The sequence below is a fragment of the Rutilus rutilus genome (genome assembly GCF_951802725.1).
Source record: "Rutilus rutilus genome assembly, chromosome: 21".
Lineage (NCBI taxonomy): Eukaryota > Metazoa > Chordata > Actinopteri > Cypriniformes > Leuciscidae > Rutilus > Rutilus rutilus.
This window is the reverse complement of record NC_140226.1, coordinates 25,875,248-25,900,025: the sequence shown is the minus strand read 5'-3', so window position 1 is coordinate 25,900,025 and position 24,778 is coordinate 25,875,248. Positions and strand designations below refer to the sequence as shown.

General features: G+C 37.6%; 1 protein-coding gene across 14 annotated transcripts in view; it reads right to left on the bottom strand.

Moving 5' to 3' along the window:
• The window catches only part of gphna (gephyrin a), an 81,934-nt gene that overhangs the window by 7,059 nt on the left and 50,097 nt on the right, over positions 1-24,778 (bottom strand). For 4 of the 14 annotated variants that reach the window (XM_084394338.1, XM_084394347.1, XM_084394345.1 and 1 more), the window contains 11 exons: positions 20,265-20,306; positions 18,993-19,067; positions 14,074-14,136; positions 12,220-12,262; positions 12,000-12,137; positions 5,830-5,922; positions 5,113-5,168; positions 4,462-4,581; positions 4,153-4,211; positions 1,438-1,591; positions 1,234-1,355 (listed from right to left, as the gene is read on the bottom strand). In XM_084394338.1, coding sequence (XP_084250464.1) covers positions 1,234-1,355; positions 1,438-1,591; positions 4,153-4,211; positions 4,462-4,581; positions 5,113-5,168; positions 5,830-5,922; positions 12,000-12,137; positions 12,220-12,262; positions 14,074-14,136; positions 18,993-19,067; positions 20,265-20,306 — 965 coding nt within the window. The remainder of the gene's footprint in view (positions 1-1,233; positions 1,356-1,437; positions 1,592-4,152; positions 4,212-4,461; positions 4,582-5,112; positions 5,169-5,829; positions 5,923-11,999; positions 12,138-12,219; positions 12,263-14,073; positions 14,137-18,992; positions 19,068-20,264; positions 20,307-24,778) is intronic. The other 10 variants (XM_084394348.1, XM_084394339.1, XM_084394342.1 and 7 more) reach the window with 4 other exon arrangements.

Below are 24,778 nucleotides of genomic sequence, written 5' to 3'. Positions count from 1 at the left end.
TGTGTACAAAGAGATTTTCAGGAACAACTTCTTGATTTGAAATAAAAATGACTAATAAATGTTGTGTTTGTGGTATACAGCATCAGTTGCACACTGCAAACGGGTCATATGTGAAAGCACACGAAGCCGTGCTGCTTCTGCACTGCGTACTGCAAACGGAGTATGTGTGAACCCGGCGTTACACTGTTGCTAGTGCAAATTGAATGCAAGAAATAACCTGAATTTAATATTTTTATTCATCAAGGACACATTTAATTGATCAAAAGTGACAGTAAAGACTTTTACATAGTTGCAAAAGATTTATTTGAATCTTTTTTACATCGTTACAAAAGATTCAAATAAATGTTGTTCTTTTCAAATGTATATTCATATAAGAATCCTGAAAAAAAGCATGTATTACAGTTTCCACAAAGCAGCACAACTGTTTTTAGTATTGATGATAAGAAATGTTTCTTAAAAACAAATCAGCATAATAAAATGATTTCTGAAGGATCATGTGACACTGAAAATAGGAGCAATGGCTGCTTTGTCATCACAGGAATAAATTACTTTTTAAATTATATCAAAAGAGTAAAGTTATTTTTAAATTGCAATAACATTTCACAATATTACAGTTTTTACTGTATTTTTGATCAAATAAATGCAGCCTTGGTGAGCATAAATCTTACTGACCCCAAACCTTTGAACTTTTTTTTTTTTTTTCAATATTTAACCTGCGATACTTCAACTGAAAAAATAAAAATAAAACACCTGTTCTTTTACTGTCCTTACTTTTCGTGATTTTTTTTTTTTTTTTGATAGATTTCATTGGATATGTCAGCAGAATTACATAAAGCAATAAATAATACATTTCAAAATACACAATATCTTGTTATATTTTATATTTATACTAAATGCATTAAATACTTCAGTCAAACTCGTTTTTCATCACTGATACGTTCAATGTAAACCTATTTGTAGTTGCTCCTTATACATGTTTTTGTAAACATCCTTACAGTATATGTATGTGAAGACAAATAATGGTGGAAAAATACTTCAGAGGACTGCAGGAAGTGCTGTCGTCCGGTAAATTCTGCTGAGACGTTGTATGATCCTGTATCGATTCTAATATATGAGCTGGAGTTTCAGAGGAGTGCTGAGGTTGGAAAGATTTAGATATGTGCAAAGCTGACTGTGTGAGTGTGTGTGCGTGTGCGTATGCTTGTGTGTGGGCGGTAAAGGAGGGATGCTGACTTGTCTCCGACGATGCCGAGGTTGATGGTGGGGTAGCCGTGCTCCTGAATGGTGGCCAACAGTGTGGATCGGTTACTGTCCCTGATCTTGCCTGGGTGGAGGTCATCCTCAGGGTTCAACAACTGCACACATAAGCATATATAAACACGTTCAAACTCGTTTTAAATGACCATGAGCAAAAGAGAGTAACAAAGCAAGCCCTACCTCATTGCCAGTGGACATGACTGCTACAACTGGGAATTTCTGCACCTCCACCTCTGTGACTCCTACAGTGGCCAAGAGGCCGATCTCAGATGGACCCATGTGAGTGCCCTTAGCCAACACACACTCTCCACGCTTGATATCATGACCTATAGGCCTGTGTGTGACACAAGCAAGTGACTAGACTTTAACATCAGCATTTAAAATACCAGTTTATATTATTCTAAACAAATGAGCCTGATTAAGAATTTTCACATCAAGCATCAAACATGATATATATTATGTACACATACATTACCGTTTTTTTTTTTAAAGAAAATAAATGAATACTTTTATTCAGCATGGATGCATTAAATTGAATAGAAGTAATAGTAAAGACATTTATAATGTTAAAAAAATTCTTATTTAAATAAATGCTGATTTTAAAATGTATCCAAATAGAAAACAGTTATTAGTGGCCAAGCACCGAAGGTTAAAAGGTTAAAATTACCAATAAAAGGTAAAACCTTTTATTGGTAATTTTAAACCCAATAAAAACCCCACAGTTCTCAAACGAATTCGGCAAAATAAAAATGGATGTGAGGCTATATCTCCGCAACACTTGAGCATATAGAGACTTGAGACTTGGCACATGTCATCACAAGCATGAACTGAGGCTATATGCAGCGTTTTGGCACAGCGCCTCTAACTGGTCAAGAGATATAAAAAAAATAGCTATTTTTGCTTATAACTTCCGAATGGTTTGCCAAAAATCAACAACGTTTGATTCAGTTGAGTAAACAGAGTCAAACAATACCCAATTTTCCCATATTGCCTATTTTGGCATATTTTTCAATTTTGACGTAAAATGCTCTATTTTATAAACGCATTGTCGTATCGATACTAAAGGCTTATTCATACTTTTGCGTCGGACCTATGCCGGAGCCTCTATGCTATAGACTACGCGCTGGTTTTCATTTATACTTCTGCGTCGTTGTCCGCGTTGATGAGCAATTACACATGCAGAGGGAGCATGTGAAACCCGAGGGAGGGGTTCTAGGTCCGCGCAGAACGTCCGCGTAGAATTGACGCGTTGTTACATTTTTGGAGAGGTGCACGTCAGCGTACACCGAAGGGCCGTTACATAGTCAACGCATCAGTACGCATACGCGTCCGCAAGGCCACGCATCGGCCGCCATTATGCGTCCATGCGTAGCCAAATGTGTCGTCGTAGTTTTTGATACGGGACGCGCCGATGCACGCAATACTATGCGTTGTCGGTGGGGGCGACAGCGCAAGTATTGTACATTAATTCAAGTATATTATGTTTACAGAAGAAGGTTTGAATACAATGGCGGGCGAAGAGGAAAAATTATGCGAGCTTATACGTATACATCTCCTCTACAATGTGTGTGTGTGTGTGATTTTGGTTGGGTTGTAGGTTACAATTTGACAAGAGTTTACAGTTTGACAAAAGCACAATGTTGTGTTTTACACAAATATAAGTAGGCTAAACACTTTGCAGTTGTAATGATGTCCTGTATGAACAAAATGACGGAGTATGTTTTTATGTTTCCACTGTTCGATCGCGCCCGTGCCTCTCTCTCTCTGACACACACACACACACACATTCCAGAATTGCAATCTTGACATCGCAGCCTGTTATTATGCTGCGTTCACACCAAACGCGAATAGAGCGTCAAATTCGCGTCTATCGCATCTAGTTCGACGCTTGAACATTTTGAATCCATTCGCACGTCCAAAGCGAATAGGACGCGCGTATAAAGCGAGTGTTTGAAGCGAAATAGACGGGCGTTCAGAGCTATGAGTCTACTATGACTCTACTACCCCCTATTGCGTGAGTGGTGTATTGCATATCACGCATCGCCCGTGACGCTTGCATCTACTGTTTAGACTATGAAAGGGAGCGCGTCGCTCACGTCGTTTGCATTGCTCGCGTTGACTATGTAACGGCCCGAAGGGTACACCGAAGGGTACGTGCGCTACACACAGCCTACGATGTAGCTACGACGCGAGTTCGACGCAGAAGTATAAATTTGGCTTAACATGGCAAGTATCATCGCCACTGTGCCTTGAAGGTACTCAAAAAGTTGAGACAGAGCCACCTTGTGGTCAAAAGTAAAAAAAAAAAAAAAAAAAGCTAATAGCTTTTGATTAATTTTAATGCATTTAATGCGTTTTGATTCATTTTATTGCGTTTTGAAGATTTTTTTATCAATTTTGACTTGATAGATTGATTCCTTGAGTCATTGCGAGAACAAAGATACCAGTTATGCCAAAAAGTTATTAAATGCTTTTTGATAGACAAAACCTTTATCAAATAACGCATCAATGAAATTGTTGGCATGCATGAGGCTGTAACTGCGCAATACGTAGACACCAAACTTTGTATGTGTCATTGTCACCTCACACTGACCACACAATATTAATTTGGTGACAGCACCACCTATTGGTCAAAAATGAAAAGCAATTCAATCCATTTTTCATGTTGTTGTTGTTTAAATGTTCAAATATTCATACAACAAAATGTTCTGGGGGCATGACATTTTTTTTGATGAAAATGATCAAAAACTCTGGAGGTGGCTGGCAACTTTAAAAAAAATGCTGGCGGGGAAAGAGCTAAGATGGGAAAATACAGTAAAAATCTAATTAAAAAGTAATTATGAGGTTTTTAAAAAAGTCTCTTTTTCTTGAGGAGCAAACTACAGTCCAACTCACCTGATATCCTGTCCTGGACGGGCCTGAACCAGGATCCTCACTTCAAGCTCCTCTGTACCCTGTAATTCATAACCAACCATGGGTTGGTAATTCATAACCAACCCATAACCAGACACCTGTACACTAATGAACGACACTGGACTTTCATTTATATGCAAAGTTCCTACACACTTTTTAGAAGGTTTTATGTGTTTCTTGTTTTATCCTTATTAAAACCATAACACAAAACATTTTTCCTTAAAAAATCCTTCTGTATAATTTATTGTAATTAAATAGTTGTCGATTAACTATTTAATGTGATATACTTACGTCTTCAGACTCTCGTAGCAGTTCTGTGTCTTCTACTTGCACTACAGCGTCTGCACCACATGGGATAGGAGCACCTGTCGTCACCCTCATCACTTGGCCTGGCATAACTGTGAGAGTGGGCTACACAGAGAAAAAGACCCTTCACCACTGTACCAAAAAAAAAACATACATGTGTACGCCTTTGGTATAGAAGCAATACACTGATGTTTTGTCCTTCTGATACTGGGTTAAATTGCGTTTATTCACATAAAATAACATATACATACATATAGTACATTGTTATCTGTATGGCATCAGCTGAGAAAGCAACAGTACAACAGAATGACCCAAGACACAAATGCAAACACACACTTTGCATGTTCATTTTAATGTGGACGTCAGCCATGAGCACTGGAGTGCTGGCCTGTACTCTGCTGCACACAGCCCACAGGGATCTCCCCCTCTCTCTCTCTCTCTGTTTAATGCACTCATTAAACACGCTCACTGATTCTGAGTTTTCTTGCCATCTGAGCACACAAGTCTCCTGCAGATGCAAGGTGCCAGTGCAAAAGCAGGCATTTCCATGTGTAAGGAAGAGAAACTCAGCATGTTCACATCAGGTTTTCATGGCATAACAGCGTAAGAAGACTAGTGAGTGTTAGCTTAACTCACCTGCTCCCCAGCCTGAGACTCCCCGATGATGAAGCGATCACCAGGGCCATCAGCAGCTGAAAAACAGTAAAAAGTATAACTCATAGAGTTATTTTCAGCAGGTTTACAGGTTTGGTGAATGAGATTCTAATGGTAATAAGGTTAAGAATCAGGTTGTTATATCTTATTAAGCTCATTATGATAAAGTATTATGGGTAAAAGGGAAATAATCATAAGTTCTAATGAAGATATCAATTACTCCTTTTTTATCGGCACAGTGCAGGTGCCAATTTGGCCCTGTTCCAAAAGGTGGCGGACCACAAAATCTGCCCTTTAAACTTGGGTCAACTTGCAAACATAATATGTGTGAAATGATGTATATAGATTTGATTTGTTGATGTATCTACCTCCTACATATATACATTTAATGGTGGCATAAAATGACCTTGGATGTTAAAACTTTCTCAAAATGTTTGTTTGTGTTTGCAGGCATTTGTTTGGACAATGTGAAATACCCTGAACACTAAATGTACAAATGTATGTTTATGGGCAGGTTACATAATCAGTTATGTGATCGCTCTGCTCTTAAGTCAATATAAATGCGGTACAGACTGAGAGAGGTTGGAAAATCTCCAGACCGAGCACGGTTCCAGCAAGTAAAAAGCATAATTTGGGTGGAAAAGGGGTAAACGAGACTTATTGTGTGTTTGTGTGAATTTGGCAGAAACGAGTAATCACCTCGAACAGCATAGCCATCTTTAACTGACGCAGGGAAAGGAGGCAGGTTGTCTTTGGCGTAGACGTCCTGAGCCAGAACTCGACCCATTCCATCTACAAACAAAAAAAAATTCTGATGAACTCATACAATCATGAATACAACAACAAAGAAAGATAACTTCCTTGTAAAAGTCAGAGAGGGAAAATGTGCCTAGATCAGAGGCCAGCAAAAGAATGCAAATGCATGAGAAAGCAAATGCACACATGCAGCCAAGACAACAGACATGAACAGAGGGACGTAAAAACAAGGACAGTGCATTTTATGGTGTACACCTCTCTTAACTATTTTAATAAAACAAAGAATGTATGTTATTAATTACCAGTTAAACATTTCATGTTCTATGTTTATTCTGGTAGCCTGCAAGCTAACAGGTTAGCATATTAGCTTAGCATACTGCTAATTGACAAACATGCTGCTAATTGACAAGCCTGCTAGTCTTGCACACAAACTCGCATAAATTATACACCATTATTTGTAGTAGCTAGCACTGCTACAAAACGATAACCCATAATAGTGAAATTGAACACTCTTAAATAGTGAAATAACATCCCTAACCCTTGAAAATGTAAGGAAAAGAATTTTAATCTATCTTTTATAAAGTAGAATTGTTATTTTTTTCCTCTTCAAATCATCTTAAATGACTGAAAAGTTCCTCTAATTGACGAATCAGCCATCATTTCAGTGAATCAAGCTATCCAGTTAGCATACTAGCATAGCATACCGCCAGTCAGAAGGTGAGGAACTTTGTATTCAGCTAGTCAATAAGCTAGCTAGCTTAGCGTACTGCTAACTCATAAAACTGATAACCTTGCACATTTGTAGCTAGCATAACCCACAAAAGTTATTTTGAGTATTTAAAATAATATCTTTAATTTGAAAAAGTTATTTTCATTATCTAGAAGAATTTTTTTTTTATAACGGGCATTACAAGAGGGGTGCATCTCAATCAGCTCCCTAGTTCTATAGTCAGGGCACTGATAAGGAAGCCAGCCATTTTAAGCACTGTGTAATAGTAGCTGTAATATGTGCAATTATGTATTTATACTATTTATAAAGAACTTTGGCAGTGGTCGAATTTCACACATTTCATACTCTCACGTAAAAGCACAAATATTCACACATAGCCAAAATGAAGTTGTAGGAAAGGTGGATGAGCGTGTGCCCTGAAACACAGATGTGCCATTTCCTCTGAACACCAAACATACACACTTACACTCACACACAAATCCTGAGATCTCTTGGGGGAGCAACAAGCGCCCTCCCACACATGAAAAGAAGAAGAGAAAGGAGAGATGACAGACAGAGAGGAAGAAAAAGGGGAAGGAATAAAGAATCGGGGAGAGCCAGAAGGAAAGAGAGAGAGAGAGAGAGAGAGAGAGAGAGAGAGAGAGAGAGAGAGAATAAAGAGAGTGCAAAGGTGCTCTTGTAGAGATAAAGCAGGAGAATGAGAGAGGGAGAGCGAGCTGATGCTAATGAGGCCTCTCCTCGGTTGGAGGCTGATTAGAAAAGACTTATTTCTCTAAAACAGCACATCTGACGAGGCTCTAAATATAGCGCGTGTCTGGATTGGGAGATCAAACAGATGGGGTCGGTGTTATCTACACACAGAGATGAGTACTCAAGCGCACATCACAGAGCCCTGACAACCCAGTCACCGTGAAACTGCAATGATTCCCCGCAGCTACAATACAACAAGCCCAGATCAACTCAACACAGCCGAGCACAGGCCCATAAACAGACCACATGTAAGCCTGGAGTCCGTACCAAATGCTGTCGTCTTGAAATGAACACTAAAACAGTGCTCCTAAAACTGAGCTAAAGTTATCTTTGACTCAATTAACTTTAAACTTATGAAAAAAAAAAAGGTGTATAATACTAATAAGCTTGGTAAAGACACTTAATAAACTTCTAACCAAATGAAAAATTTGGGGGAAAAACTTGTTTGTTCTCTAAAGAGCAGTATTGAGGATATTTATAATAAATTGTACACATAAATTCCATATATTATAAATAGAATTGAAAACATTATTGTGAAAAATATGATACAAGAATTTGACTATATATATATATATATATATATATATATATATATATATATATATATATATATATATATATATATATATATATATATATATATATATATATATATATATATATAGAGAGAGAGAGAGAGAGAGAAAGAAAGACAGAGAGAGAGTTAAAGAAGTTAAAAAGAGAGAGAAAGAGAGAAAAAGTATTTTAATCTATCCTTTAAAACTAGAATGATTAGTTGCTTTTTCTAATTATTATTATTTTTTCCTCTTTAAAATCATCCTATGGGATAAAAAAAGAATCAGCCATAATATCAGCCAATTATACACTACAGTTCAAAGATTTGGGGTCAGTGAGATTTATTTTTATTTATTTTTTAAAGAAATTAATACATTTATTCAGCAATTTATTTATAAATGTTGCTCTTTTGAACTTTCTATTTATCAAAGAATTCTGAAAACATGCGTCACAGTTTCCACAAAAAATATATATTAAGGAACACAACTGTTTCCAATTGATAACTACAAGAAATGTTTCTTGAGCACCAAATCACTGAAAACTGGAATAATTCAGCTTTGCCATCACAGGAATGAATTACTTTGAAAAAAATATTAAAAAAGACATTTTAAATTGTAATAATATTTCGCAATATTAATGTTTTTTCTGTATCTTGATCAAATCAATTTAGCCTTGTTGAGTTTCAATATTTTTCAAATCTTAACAACATCAAACTTTTAAACAGTGGTGTATGTAGACATAGATGTATACAGCAATATCTGCAAACCTATTGGTTATTGGTAATTTATATCGGTGCATCAGAAACTCTTATACATCAAAATCCATCAGAACAGGCTCTCACCTCAGCATACTCTAAATGGCCAATCTTCTCCAAGGCTGAGACCATTTATACATTTTAAATTCATTTTATTAACCAAGGTGACAGAAAGAGGTTTTAAAACAGACAGCCGCTCATAACTTACACCCATCTTGTTGTATGAACAACGCATTTCAAAAATTTATGAGTGACATTACTTGGCTGGGTGAGGATATTTCCTCTATTTACGCTGATCTGGACCTGCCCTCCTTGTGCTCGCACTGAGCTGAAAATCAATCACTTTTATCTGTCAGGAAACAGTGAAGCTCTACACACAGTTACTGATAGATTGAAGGCACAATGTTTGAGGTGCTGGTGGGGTTTTGTGAAAAGAGGTGATGTCGGAAAAGCTTGTGTATTGAATGTTTGCTTTAAAATGTTATTTTTACTGTTGGATTTGTACGCAAGCACATTGACATATCTAAGCGTTCACTGGCTTCAATAGCAGCAGTCATGGACAAATGATTTAGAACGCAAAATGACAACAAAGCTCTTTAAAACTAGGCCATTCTTCATGGATAAAACAAACAGATACAGCCAAACATGGAACATGATTCCGTTGACTATGTATGACAACCATGCCATGTCCAAATCAGTGGAACAAGCTAAAGGAAAGCCAGTGAATCACTAGCCTCTTACGAGTTGAATCCCAATTCGATATACTATCCGTAATAGTGTCACATTAAAGTAGTATGTCAAAAGGTACTCAAATGGCATACTATTTCTGATTGGATGGATCATTCCATGCAATGCAAGTGGATTTGTTTGCAATGATTCACTGATGTAACATCAAGACACGATTTTTGTCACAATTTTGTACTGGCTTACTTCATACTTAAAAGTATACAATCAATGGCTAAAATGTTTGTATTATACTTTGCATACAAGTACACAAAATTATGCAAATAGTGATTCAGCGACACTCAACTCAGTCCTTGACATGACTTTCTTTTTCCACCCTCTCATCAATGGCAGCAAACAACTCTCAACCGCCCCCTGCTGGTCTGGAGGTGAAATGGCACTGAGGCATGGATGACTATTCCACATACTGGGGCCGGATGAGCATCAAGCATGCTCGAAGGTGTGCGCCGGACATGAAGGTGCTGGGTAAGGTGCTCACTGACCTGTGTCAAACTTTTGGGCTTGGGCGGAACTGGCCAGGGCTATACTCTCTGCCTCTGCTTCGGCGCCAGTGCAGAGAGGAATTTTCCGCCAACTTGAGCCACTCTGGCGCCAGATGCCTTTTCGTGCTGGAGGGGCCAAGTCATCTGCATTGGGCCCTGCCAGACGCATTGGGCACATTACACTACCACATGGGCAATCCCACTATCCCCCACCACATGGACCGACATTAACGCCCAGCACACAGACCTGTGTCTTGGTGGCACAATTCACATCCACATGCAAGGGTGGCTGCTCTGTGTTAGTGATGGCCATGAAAAATCAAAAAAGAGCCATAAAAAAAAGAATAGCATGGGCTAAACTAAACAGCTTTTGGTGCACTGGCCATAAAGTACATCCCATAGTTTTTTGTTTTGTTTTGTTTAATCTAACCATTGGGACTGGACCGCTCCGGATGTTCATGTGAATTGAGTCACTTTGATTTGAGAGATTGAAAATCTTCCATAGTTTTCCTGAAATTCAGAAAGAAGGCCTTTACGGTTGGATTTGTGTGTAAACTGATCACAGGATCTGTCTTCAGATGAACACAATGGCATCAAAGCTTCAGAGAAGGTCAGCGAGTTAAAAAACAACAGAGGACGGCGGATGGAACGAGCGACAAGATTAAAGCTGGAAAGATGGAGAGATGATGGGGTGAAAGAAAGAACGAACAGATGTGTGACAGATGAGGAGCTACAGGCAGGAAAGATGAAAAAGCTAAAGCTGAAAGCCTGCAAAGCAAAAAGCTTGGTGACTATATGCCTTCAGCACTTACTGGCCTATATACACCACAGTCCAACAGCCAATGAGAACACAGTTTGGTATCATAAGAGGGACAGTACTACATGTTAAAAGGATAGCCCACAAACAATGAAAATTCTTTCATCGTTCATTCATCCTTGCGTCTTTCAAAATCCATTTGACTTTCCTTCTTCCGTGGAGAAGAAAATAACTTATTCATGACAGCATGTCTCTATAACAAAATGCTCTTCACAATAATGAAAGTAGTCATATGGAGTATTTTTAAGATGTTTTATGGCTCTTCAAATTACATTGTATGAAAAAGAGTAGCAAGAACATTCTTCAAAACTTACTGTGTGTTCCATGGAAGAAAGAAAGTCATATGGATTTGTAACAACATAAGGGTGAATAAATGATGACAATAATGCTGGTTTTTGGGTGAACTATCCCTTTAAGGCTTATTCACAACATTTTTTTTTTTGAATGAGTCTGAATTTTAAATACTAAAATATGCATGACAACATTTTTTTAAATGAAACGATTCAACCTTGTGAACTCCATGCAGAGTCTAAAACACCATACTGCAATGATCCATTGTTGTTTTTTAATTCTGTTCTGTTCATTTTTACTGGTTGTTGAACAAATTATAAGACAATCAACAACAAAAAAAATCAGAGAATGACGTAAAGTTTGTAAAATGCCAGTAGGTTATAATAATACTAGTAAAATATCATGTTTCTCAATACCAATTTCAATGCAACACCATCCCTTTATTTTAAGGTAAACACATATATATATATATATATATATATATACACACACACACACACACACACACACACACACACACACACACACACACACACACACACACACACACACACACACTCATAACAGCTACTAAAGTTATTCAGCCAAGAGCAGACTCTTTATTGTTAATATTGTTGTTTGATTAATATTAATGACAGTTGCGGGTTTAAAAGGCTGAATTTACACTGCAAATCCTAAAGCACAGATTTCATATTTGATTTGATCACATTTTTGTCCCACATCTTCGCGTTCACCAAAATCTCACCAAGATTGATCAATGACAGTTGCGGGTCTAATATGTTGAATTTACACTGCAAGTCCTAATGCACAGATTTCATATTTGATTTGATCACATTTTTATCCCACTTGTTCGCGTTCACCAATATCTCACCAAGATTGATCATTTTGAAATACTTATGACATCCCTAGTTTGCGAATATATTCTCTCATCTGGTTTAACTTTGTGCGATCAGGCATTTTAGGGTTGGTATGCGCAAACAAAGAGCTTACCTCTGTAGTTGATGATTTCAGTACCCAGGACAGGAGTCATCTCTAGCACAGTGATGAAGGCCTTGTCCATAGAAGTGAGGGGAAACGGGGACATGCGGTGTCTCCGAGCTACCTTGGTGATGTCCACTGCACTGTGACCTGATACAAAGAGTGAAAATTTACACATGCTCTCAAACGCACTTGCACAAACATCACTGATAATGCACAATCGGTCACCCACTTGCTCTCAGGATGTTCTCCTTGCTGCTGCATCGTGACTGCACCTACAGATATAGAGAGAGAGACGGAATGAGAGGGAATGAAGAAGAGAGAGAGAGAGGAATTGGGAAAAGAAAGACAGAAAGACATGAAGAGAGTTAGCGCACAAAAGGAGCCCCATCCTCCGTCCAGGAGAGTTAGCATTCCACTGACAGGGTTCATATAGATCAGAATGATCATCTACACATTCAGACAAAACAACCAAAAGAAACTAGCTTGAAAACAAACAAACAAACTGAAAATAACATTTTCAGTCCTACTGCCATTATTATCATTATCATCATGGACTTAATGCTGTAGCAAGGCTGAACATTTAAGTGTTATGTCATGTTAGCACTCTAGTGCCCAAACCAACCCGGCTCCAGAATCGTATCTGATATAACAGACAATTAAAGTCAACATGAAACTTTTTAATCCTGTAATCTGATGTATTTTAGAGATGCAGTTGTAGGCATTTCCTATCAAAACACTGAAGTGGAAATTTTGATTGGATCCACACAAAACACTATTGTACAGCTTCGGAAGACATAAAATACTACTTTTATGGTACCTTTATAGTGTTTATTGAGTCATTTTACAGCTCAAGTAACGCCACATGAACAAAAAAAAAAGTAGAACTTGCTTTTATCCATCACAAATTGATTGGATCGTGAAAATTGTGTGTAAAAAAAACAAAATGGGGTTTCTGTCTGCTTTTTGACTGGAACTTGAGGTTGAAGGTCAAGTTTAGCCTTAAAAGCATTTTGACTTATCCCATTGATAATTCTCCTTTTTTTTTTTAATCCAATGCTATTTGATATTGTTAATGTAATATTTTTGAAAAGTTTAGTTTCCTACAACAGTAGCCTAGATGTGGCCTACTTGATGTCAGATAAGAACAGTCAGTTCAGAGGCCATTCATTATTATTATTTACATATCTATTAAAATATACATTTATTTAAAAAATACGCTCAATTTCAAGTTGACTTTAACAGCTAGGAAGCTCCATAAAACAGAACACTTCAAACACTCCCTCCTCCCATTCAGTTTAATTTTAGACCCCTTTTAAGCTGAATTTCTCTCAAAATTAGCCATGAATGTTTTAAGATAATAATAATAATAGCAAATTTGATTATACATTCAGCTGTAACTGTGGAATCTACCAATACAAAGTATCATAAAGTATGGAGTTCCCTTAGGCCAAGAGTAATGGTATGAGAGGGCAATCAAATTCCATGCAAAAATACACATTGACTTGAGGCTATAGTGGCTGAAGTCTATAGATATTACGTTTTTGATTTACTGCATGAAAGCGTTAAAACAGCCCTTTATGTGTCCTTCGTGCTGAGACGCAATGCCCCTGGCCTATAGGGGGAGACACACAAGCAAGTCCCAAATCCTTTCTACTCACGATCCAGTTACAACAGACTAGCACCAACACGACAAATCAATGATCGACACAGAGCAGAGAGAGAGAGTTAAAGAAAGACAGGAAGAGGAAGAAAACAATGAGGCGCAGCTCACATACAGCAAACAGCAATAAAACACTGCATCTAAATGGAGATAAAACTTAAAAGGAACAGAAAAACAGGAGAAAAAAGATCTAAGAAACAGAACTCAATGTCCACAAGAGACTCCAACACACCAAACGGCTAATAAAACAAAGAGAGCATTAGAAAGAGCAACGTCTATAGACAAGATAATGAGAGAGAGAGGAAAGAAACAAGACAAGGAGAGAGAAGAAGAGTGTAAAGCAAGGAGTTTGGACTCCTGACGCAAAGCAGAGTTTGCGGATGGAAACAGCTCCTTTTTTTTGCGTGGGTTGGGAATAGTTACTCGCGAGTCGAAGGTCCTATGGTTCCTGCGATCATCTTTGAGCCCCTCCAGCCTAGAGTGGAGCTTTGGCAATGAACAGAAACAAAAGGGTTTACAACAGACAGAGCAAAGGAGAAGCTTTGGGAGACCAAAAAAGAAAACCGAATGAGTTTTAAAGGCTCTCTGAGACAGCGCTCGCTCAGTTTACACACAACAAGCTGAGATGACAACGAATGAGCACTGAGAGGTGAAGAGAGATCTGACTGGACGTCATTCGCTCCTGTTGCTAATGTTTAGGTGGGCATTATGCCGGCCAGCCAGGCGGTTTTTGAGGTGAGGCACAATGTCACTCGGCACGCACAGTTAGCGAAATCACACGGCACATACTGCACTTTTGTTCCAGTGAGATTTCAGAGGACACCAGAAAAAGACAGTGGTGTTGATTATCAGTGTGCTAATGGCCACCAGAACAGGTCAGAGTTTGTATAATACATTGGATGGATGGATGGATGGATGGATCTTTAGTTTCACTTGAGTTTGTATAATACATTGGATGGATGGATGGATGGATGGATGGATGGATGGATGGATGGATGGATGGATGGATGGATGGATGGATGGATGGATGGATGGATGGATGGATGGATGGATGGATGGATGGATGGATGGATGGATGGATGGATGGATGGATGGATGGATGGATGGATGGATGGATGGATGGATGGATCTTTAGTTTCACTTGTTTTCTTTCTTTTCGTGAAGTACTGAATGCACTAAAACAAAATTTGTCAACTAAAATACATGCAAGTTTAAGATAATTTGTCATAATTCAAGATACATTTAATTTACTGATAGCTCTGTTTAAACTTTGTGTAATAATACATTATGATGATAATTTCATAGATCCTAGAAAACCATACACCTAGAGTTACTGCAAATGAATGAATGAAATTTAATGCACAAACTGTTTCAATTTCTTTTCTTTTTTTTCTTTCTGTAATTCTGTAATCCCATTACTTGATGAATATATTATAATTGAATGCAATACACAACAAAAAAAAGCAGTTCAAACTTAAGTTTGAGGTTAATCATGGTAACTAAATAAAAAAAAATTATTAATTTGAATCAACTAATAGTCCTGTTTATACTTTAGGTATAATAATACATTATGATTATTATTTATTAGATTACAAATTATTGTTTAGGTTATTTAGATTCTAGAGAGTCTAGATTTAGTTTTACCATACTAAGTACAAGGATCATAATGAAAACACAAAAACTGCTTCTAAAATGCAGATTAAAATATCAGGCCATAACTCAATGAATTATAAGATTAATAAAATAAAATAATTATTTAAAACAGTTAATGCACTAAAATAACATTAAAATGGTTCAATCAATTATTTTCTTAAATAAAAATAAAATAAATAAATAAAATAAACATTGTCTTCCTTTAAAAACCCAGTAGTATTAGTTGTATTAAAAAAAATGGGCCAGTTTAACTACAGTATATCAAACACAACAACACAAACATGCAGATCTAAGACTGGTAACATCCCGTTAACCAGCAATCTTTAATCAAGTCCTGTACAGGAAAGGAATACTGTACATCCGTGGCACTTTTTATTCTTCACCTCCTTCTATTGGTTAGATTTGTACATCTAACATCCTTTCATCAAAAAACAGACAGCATGAGTGAAGATGCTCATAGTGACTCATAGTGAAGATGAGAGGTAACCAATGATCACAGGATGGTTGAAGGAATGGATGGAGGCAATGAAAGCAATGCAGCAATGTCAGGTCTCTTTAAATCAGAGTGGGACCAAAGGACTCAGTGGACTGAAAACACACGCTCACAAACAGACACGTCCTCACACACATAGGGTGGGGAACGATGTGTCAGCATATGGGCAGATGAGAGTTAATCCCTGACCGGTGAAATGAAGATGGAGTAATTGGGAAACAGCAATGGGGAATGAATTACTAACAAGAGAGTGTCAGGCCCAATAAGAGGAACTCCGCTCTGTGATTAACCAATCAGAAATGATTGATAAGACAGTATGGAAACTAACAGCTGTAATGCTGGTGAGCCATTTTATTAGCTCGGAAAGAGGGATGGAGAAAGAGAGAGAGAGAGAGAGAGAGAGAGAGAGGTAAAAAGAGAGATGCTGTATTCCAAAACTTAGTGAACTGCCTAACTAAACAGTATTTTAAGGCATCATAGTCACACTCCTGACATGAAAGTTGCTCCAAAAGGTAGGCAGAATAATTATATAGGGCAATTAATTGATTAAAAATAATAGTCAACCTGATTAATCTCAAACAAAAAATCTTATTTTATTTTAAAGTATATTGTATTGTATTGTATAAATATAGTGTATCCAGTTTTTTTGGTATCAGTGTTTTTTTTTTAAAGAGAACCTATTATGCCGTTTTCTAAAATCTTACATTTGTTTTTGGGGTCTACTAGAACAGGTTTTCACGCTTGAATATTAAACACCACATTTATTTTTCAGATATATTTACATTGTTGCAGCACCTCTCTTCCCAGTCTGTCAGTAACGCTCTGTTTAGTTCTGTTTAGTTCCTGTAAAACGCAATGTGTTCGGATTAATCGGCTGGACCAGTGTGTAGGGTTGGGTATTGGTTGGGTTTTATCCGATACCAGTACCTACTCTGTATTTTTTAAACGGTTCAGGTGCTTAAGCGGTTCTTGAACCGATACTTAAGAAAACGAAACCGCACACACTTTATCAAAAAAATAATACGTGTGTGTGTGTGTGTGTCCAAACTGGACACAATATTAACTTAAATCTTTAAAGATTTTCTGATTTCTGATTAAATGAAAAATTGCGCCGTTTAATAGGCTACTGATGTAGCCTAAAACACTTAAAGTTAAGATAATTTTTTTGTCTTCTCATATTATGACTTTTACTTTAAAACAGAGAAATATCTGACACTGAGCAGAAATATTTAACACACACAGTATAGCCTCATATAAATATACTTCATATACTTCATACTTGATATGCAAGATTTGCAGTTGGCATTAAAATACTAGACTTACCATGTCCACCACGACACTGGCAGCTGAACTTGAACTTTCGTCAAGCGTGTCAGAGGTTTTGGGTTCTAATCCGCATTCGTACAGTTTTTTTTTTTTTTTTAAACCGATTATGCTCATCAGTGGTTGTATATCAAGCAGGGACACGTTTGTGTGCATTATATTTTGTGATTTCACCGGAACAAATAGAGAGTCTCCGCAACGTATTGAAGCGCATGTCCGAGTGAAGACAGTGCGGTGTGCGCGAGCCAAAAAAGAAAACATTGTATCAGCGCCACTGATCGCAGCGGCAACAAGCACTTTGATCACTTAATTTAAAAAACACATTTCAGTGTTAGATCGTCTCTTATTTAACAAACGAATGAAATGAATGCTCTGCTGGTTAACTGGAGATGTTTTATATTGGAACATTCGTGCCGCGAGATGTTTTATAGGGGGCGGTAAAAAAAGTCAGGCACCGAAAGTTTCGTTCTTATTCGGTCTCGTTACTACCGTTTGCGTCGGAACTGGTTCCCTATTGGAACCGGGTTTCGGTACCCAACCCTACCAGTGTGTTGTGATTGTTCAACCGCTTCGAGCTTGTTTCGGAAATGTCACGTCCCTCAACATAACCGAATTTCAACTATAGACTGTAAAAAAATATGGACATAGTGTCCGTGACGTCACCCATAGGTGTCTGAAGAACATTTATGAAGCCCAAAGTGGGTGGAGCCGGCCTTCGCCATCTTGGTAGCGAGTCACTCCCGGATAAACGAAAATGGGCAAAAAGGCGGGAGTAGCAGAGGTGACGTGACGGCATGGCTAACAGACAGCAGACAAATGGCTAGTAGTGACAGCAGCCGCAATCCACCTGTCACTCAAGTGGTCACGCCCTCACTTATGCAAAACTTTAAGGCTTAATATTATTTAAAACGGATGAGTTATACAAAAATTCACCCTCCTCACAGTTGTCATGAAGGGCAAAATTAGCTATATAGACCAAAACCACTTTTTGCACCAGGCTGTAAACACTTTTTTTTCGGCTGTAAAGTTGGCCATTTTAACATGGGGGGGTCTATGGGATTGACTCTCTATTGCAGCCTGTCTCTAGCGGCCAGTCGATGTATTGCAGTTTAAGGTTGAATTGCAGAGACAGGAAGGTTGCCGCTTGGTTTCAACACACTACTAACTTAACCAGGCCTCACCCCTTTATTTTGCATGCGTCTTGGGCGGGAATTATTTAAATGAGGAATATTGTGACGTTCTTTCCCGGAAGAAAACTCAAGACTACAAACAAGGCTTTTCAGGGAGTTCAGAAACAGTGCTTACTAAAATAGAGAATAACTCCCTTTTTAGGTTGTGCTTTCTAACTTTGCAGACTTGTAACTTTGTGAAGCTCAATTTGCTAAAAGTGTCAACTGCATTAAATTAGGAATATTTAATAATTACACTACTTTCTAAAATAACTAATTTGGCCAAATTGTTAGAAGCGAGAATGCAGAAATACCAAAATGCATTGCAACAAACTCTGTGAAAAACATCCATCAAAAATAGCATACAAGTCAAGAAAGATGTTAATGATAAATATATTTAATTAAATAGCAAAAAAATTATGAATCGATTCTCCTGTGCACTTCATGTGAGGAGCGCTAAGATAGCCATCTTTGCAGTCGGCAATGCAAGGTAGTTCACTAGGTTTTGGAACAAAGCTAGAGAGAAAGAGAGATTTTTTTAAGACAAGAAGTCAAAGCTATAACAAAAAGTGTCTTGATGCTACATCAGAAGGCTGTGGGCCACGTGCAACACTCTGAGGGAAGACTCTGGTGCATGTTTGTATGTGTGATTGACTGAGTGCTGACTTATGTGAAGATTAGGGGAGAAAGGGATATCTGTTTACCTGGTCCAAGGTAGAGTACCTTGACTTGAGCGTGATGACCTCATCCAGGTGAGCCCTGAACTCTCTCCGTGAGGCCTGGAGGAAGCCACAGGACAGTAACTCACCTGATACAGCCTTGCCCGTTAACAAACACACACACACTTCACAATATACACTGTCACAAACACACACTCTAAGGATCATCTAACACTGATATGAAAAATATGAGGGGGAATCAAGCGAAAAGTCATAACAGCAAAATAATCCTACTACTACTACTACTACTACGCAACCAAAGAGGAGCAAAGCAGCTGCAGCGTGTCTCTGTGTGTTACGCCGATTTTTCATCTGATCTCTAAGAACAAACGAGGCTTCCGTGGATAATGAGCACTCATGATTGTATTAAAGCTCATTTCTATAACTCCTCCAACTTTGTGAAGCTGGAAGTGTTGCAGAAAAGTACAATATTATGAGAGATAAAAGTCTTTAGTCTGGAAGGACAAGCGTGTATTTGGTGGTTTTTAAAGCTGCTGTTAGCAATTCAGAAATCATGTTAACTTCCGCCACCATTCCCCATCCTTTTATACACTCTCGACAAAAAGCCGCCCTCCAAGGGTGAATCTCAGATCTTTCAAGAACATGTCTTAATCATATCATATCAAAAAAAGATCAATTATATTATATTAAATTTTATTTGTGAAAAATTACTACAATGCAAAAAAAACTTTCACATTACTGTAATGTGAAAAAACGATATATTATTTGTATTGTATTATATTATCTCTATATGTTGTACAATTAACAGTATTAATGTATCACGACAACACTTGTCTTTAATATATGAAATAAATAAAACACTACCTATTAAAGTAATAAGAATCACTATTGAGAATAATAGAAAATACAAAAAAACACTAAAATAATGCTATAATAATTTGATGATTGGTGGTATTTCATAAAAATTGCTTACAGCAGCTTTAAATGTTTTTTTTTTTTTTATCAATCACATATTATGCTATACATTTTTCTTATTACTGATCACTTTATCCTTATTTAAAGACAGAAAAGTTCACAATTCACGAGAAATTGAAGCACACACACAAACACACTCTCAAACACACAAAACAAACTATGAGGCATTTTGGGGGTAAATAAATGAACCGATGAGACAGACTTGCATCACAGGGATGAGTTGTGCACGCGTGAGGTGTGTGAGCAATGATTGGCCGAGTCTCTGAGAGGGGCGTGGTTAGTCGCAGGGTGATGGGCGGCGCAGTGTAAAACATGCTGTACCTCTGTGACACTATAAGTGGATGAGCAGGAGGTGAGCCGGGCCTGGTGTAGGAAGAGAGGGAACAGGGAAGAGGAGGGTTAACACTGCAGCCACAAGCAGGGGGAACACATAGAAACAGCATTCCCATCATTACAGCGGCTCACAGGCAAGTGCTCTACAGGGAGAGGCACATTCAAGACACAGGTGGCAGCAACCCCACTGCCAGTTTGACAGGACACAACTGCACACGTTTGCCAAGACCTCCAGAGAGAGATTATCTTCAAACACAAAACGAAACATGCAACAAACTAGTTACAATGATAGCTCGCTGACAAAAAAGAAAAAAAAGAAAAAAAAGTAAATTCTGTCATAAATTACTCAAATTTCAAACCTCAATGACTTTCTTCCTTTGAACACAAAAAGTGAAATGTTGAAGAATGTGTTGGCTACTCCATATTATATTCTGCTTTTCCATTTTATGAAAGTAAATGAGATTCTGGGTTGTGGAGTTTCAAAATGAACAAATAAAATTATAAAAAAATAAAAATAAAAAAGGAACACAAAACTATGACAAGAAGAAGAAGAAAAAAAGAAAAAAAAAGATATTATAACCACAAATTAAGAATTTGTTCCCACAACTTGGCCACATTAAATCTCTGCATGTCAAATTCTGGTCTGTTCATCACATAAAACTATTGCATAACTTTAGAAGGTTTGGAATGTACAGTGCATGAGTAATATGGACAACTTGACTAATACTTTTATGGTGCTTTTGGTCACTTTGATCCCAACTCGGATCCCAATTTACTTACTATCGTTTACTATTATGGCAAATGGCCAGTATTTGTCTTGCAGCATTTCTGCTGTTGTGTCGCATCAGAAGAAGAAAGTCATGTGGGTTGAAAGATATGAGAGTGAATGATGATGGCAGAATTTTTGGATGAAACTATCCCTTTAACGCCTGTTTATATTTTGAAAGAGGATAAACGATGGACAACAGAATCCTTGCTCTTTTAAAATAAAAAAAGTTTAAACATACTCTAAAACTCACAACACAAAGCTTCATCTCTCCATTTAAGAAAACTAAACTGCTTAAAAAAAAAAAGAAGGTAATTCTGAAATTGTCATGGTTATAACATCACAACATGACCGCCAACATTTACATATCAACGCCCATTCAGTATTCAGCAACTCAGCCCACTCTGATGAACGACAGTGTGAATTAGGCTAGTATTTCTAACATGCAATTAGCCATTCATAACACAAGTCAATTAAATACAGAACTCTTACAGTAGCAGGTACAGTAAAAAAAACAGCCTGTTTAATCTCACTGTTTTTGGTACAGTGTAAGATTCTGTAGAAATGAAGAACATGGTCGCTTTAACAGACTGCCAATGTAGCTGTATGTGTCAGAAGATATGTACGTGTATAAACAACAGAACCTAAAGAATGAGATAAGGGATGGATTGACGTGTGAATATGAAGAACTGAAACTATGCTAAAGGGCACACAACTGGACAAACGCATAATTCGAATTAAACAGAACCAATCAAGTCTATAATGTACCACTACGTGTCCTTGAAAACTTGTACCAGCCTTTAACCCCATAGGCACGCACACACACACACACGCACGCACACACACACACACATTACTAAAAAAATTAAATGCAGAGGCACTGCCAGATACAATATGCATCTCTTCCACAACTGCCACATTCAATGACAGGGATGTGTAATCGCCACGGCAAGCGTAAGGGCCTGTTCTCCCCTTCAGCTGACCTTCAGTCTCCTCTCCATTCATCAATGGAAGAGAGAGAGAGGAGGTGGGGGTGGGGTGGGCTCAGGAGCAAAGGGTCATTGGCCTGTCAATGTCCATTTATTACACTTCCAGAGAGGTTAAGCCAGATACGCTGTCTCTCAAACTAACACACGCAACCTAAACATGTTATTAGTGTTTATGTGACTTAAAGTGCCTTATTTCGGTTATCCCAGTATCCTATATTTAACAATTGAAATTTCTTCTTTTTGACTATTCATAATGAAGGTCCGCCCTGTTTACACCTAATATGATACAAGTAACAAAAGCATAGAATAGTGGTTTTTCCAGCACTTTTGAGAGCTACGCTAATAGATTTTTAAACTGAAACGGGCATTGCAGAACACCTGTCCCACATACTGACGGGCGAGGTTTGCTTCTGTCTTGCTCCCTTTTAAAAGTAAACCCATTTCAAGAGAACAAATGCAAATCACTATACTGACAGCAAACATGCCCAGCGACGCAGCCAGTAACGTATTGCTTTCGATGAAAAACCTTTCATGTCAAACCTCCACTTAAGCAAAAGGACATGGGAATTTTGTCTTCATGAAAATTATATATTGGGGTATTATTTAGTCATCATGACTTGAGGTATGATTTTCAATTTGAACAGCTCCATAGTTACATAGGCCTATATAGCTAGCGTATAACCCGACTCCAACTACACTTAAAGGAGCCGTATGTAAGATTGTGGCCAAAACTGGTACTGCAATCAATTTCAAATTACTGTAGAGCGGTGTATCTCGAGGTTGCCAGATAGGCTGCAGGATCCAGCAGGAACGTAGGCTGCTACGTAGCTGTGGTAACCAGAGCTGGCAACCCCGATGCCGAAACACTACTGACTTTGTGATTGGTAGATAGGTGGAGGGTGGCGCTTCAGGCCAAAACACAACATGACAACATCAACATCAGTTGAGGGCTACAACTTCACTTTTAAATGACAATATCCTGGCTGGACTACTGTTGTCAGTGATAAGTATTTGAAATGAACATGATTTCTTAATGTCTAGTGATATATCAGGGCCATTTTATGATTAATTGAAATACATTTCTTACATACAGCTCCTTTAACATAAAACACCTAACAGCCAGAAAAAGTGTAGTCACAATAATGTAATATCATTTTATAATTATATATAATATATATATATATATATATATATATAAAAAATTTAATAAATTAGAATTAAATATGTAATCAATGTTTAAATAAATAAATGTTTTTAAGACATGCAAATTTCTAAAGATATTTTGAGAAACTATATTCATGATAATAGAAATATTGATATTGAATAGATATATTGATGATTATTTACACCAAAGCAATGGGTTTATTGCTCACATCTGTAAAAAAGGCACTACAGACTTTCAGCATTGGCATTGACGCAAAAGCACTAGAAATTAAATGAAGCACTTTTATAGACAAAAAACAAAAAAACAAATTGTATATCATTTATATAATTTTTTTAATTAAACCAAGAATCTTGTATATGGAAAATTGGTTTGTATCTGCTTATTCTTTTTAGTAGTGTTAGTATCAATAAAGAAGTCAGAAACCCGTGACGTTATACTCGGAGTGGTTCGTGACGTTAATCCGAGCGGTTCTTTTTTCGAATTTATGCGTTTCAATGGCAACATTATAAACGGCGAAATTAACCTGCAGCAGTCAGGCGGGGTACAGGTCAGGGCTCTTTAAGTTGTTTACGTTCATTATTATTGTAATGTTATGTGCTTTGAGACATGCGCTAGTTTAACGCCGTCTTGTGACGCTTTTATTTGCTCCCTGCTGTACGCGTTCATATGTTTTAAAGGAGGCGTGGCTTTGGAGACGCTCTAAAGGGAGGGTGGGACCTTATACTTTCAAAGCTAGCTCGCTATTGCTAACCTCTCAGAAAATTGCCTACCACTCCTTTAATTACAGTCTCTTTTTTCTGTCTGTTGCTGAAAGCCCCTCCAGGTGGTATCCTTAGTCAACCCTATCCCGCAAGCACACACCAGTGAACACACCAGGGCGAGCTTCAGTCTAAATCTCTCTGTCTATATCTCACATTGCTGTCATCTCGACTTATTATACATCACACACATGATGGGAATCACCAGTGATTAAGAGGTATGACACCATCATTACGTGTTCACTTAGTGTTTCTTTACAAAGATCGCCAACTACTATAAAAATACAAATACATACAACTATATAAATATGTGGGAATGGGGATCGTTTTGACAATGTTGTTTGTCTGTATGCGAAAAACGCAAAGGAAACACTTTCTTCGTTTTTTTTTATTACATCATTGTCATGTAAATGTAGCCTAAATATTCTATCAGAGAGATAGCCTGTTTTTTTTCTTAATATTACATTACGTTACATTATATTATATTGAATTACATTACATTATACATGTTTTACAATAACATTGTGTTGGAACTTATTCATGAAATGTCTGTTATAAAACTTCTGAGAAAATTGTGTCTTTATAACGGAAAATCCAAAGTGTGTAAAATAACAGATTCCCCCTCCCACAAACAAACACACACTATGAACATGAATGCGCAAGCACACACAACAAAAACAAGCATACGTACACTTGCACAACAGGCAAACACGCATAGTTAGCGACGGAAAGAAACAAAAATGCACAAGTCATCAAAGAAACAACACGATTCTCCCTGTAAGCACTTCCAAACAGTGGCACCTAATGGAGCCTCCATTCAGAAA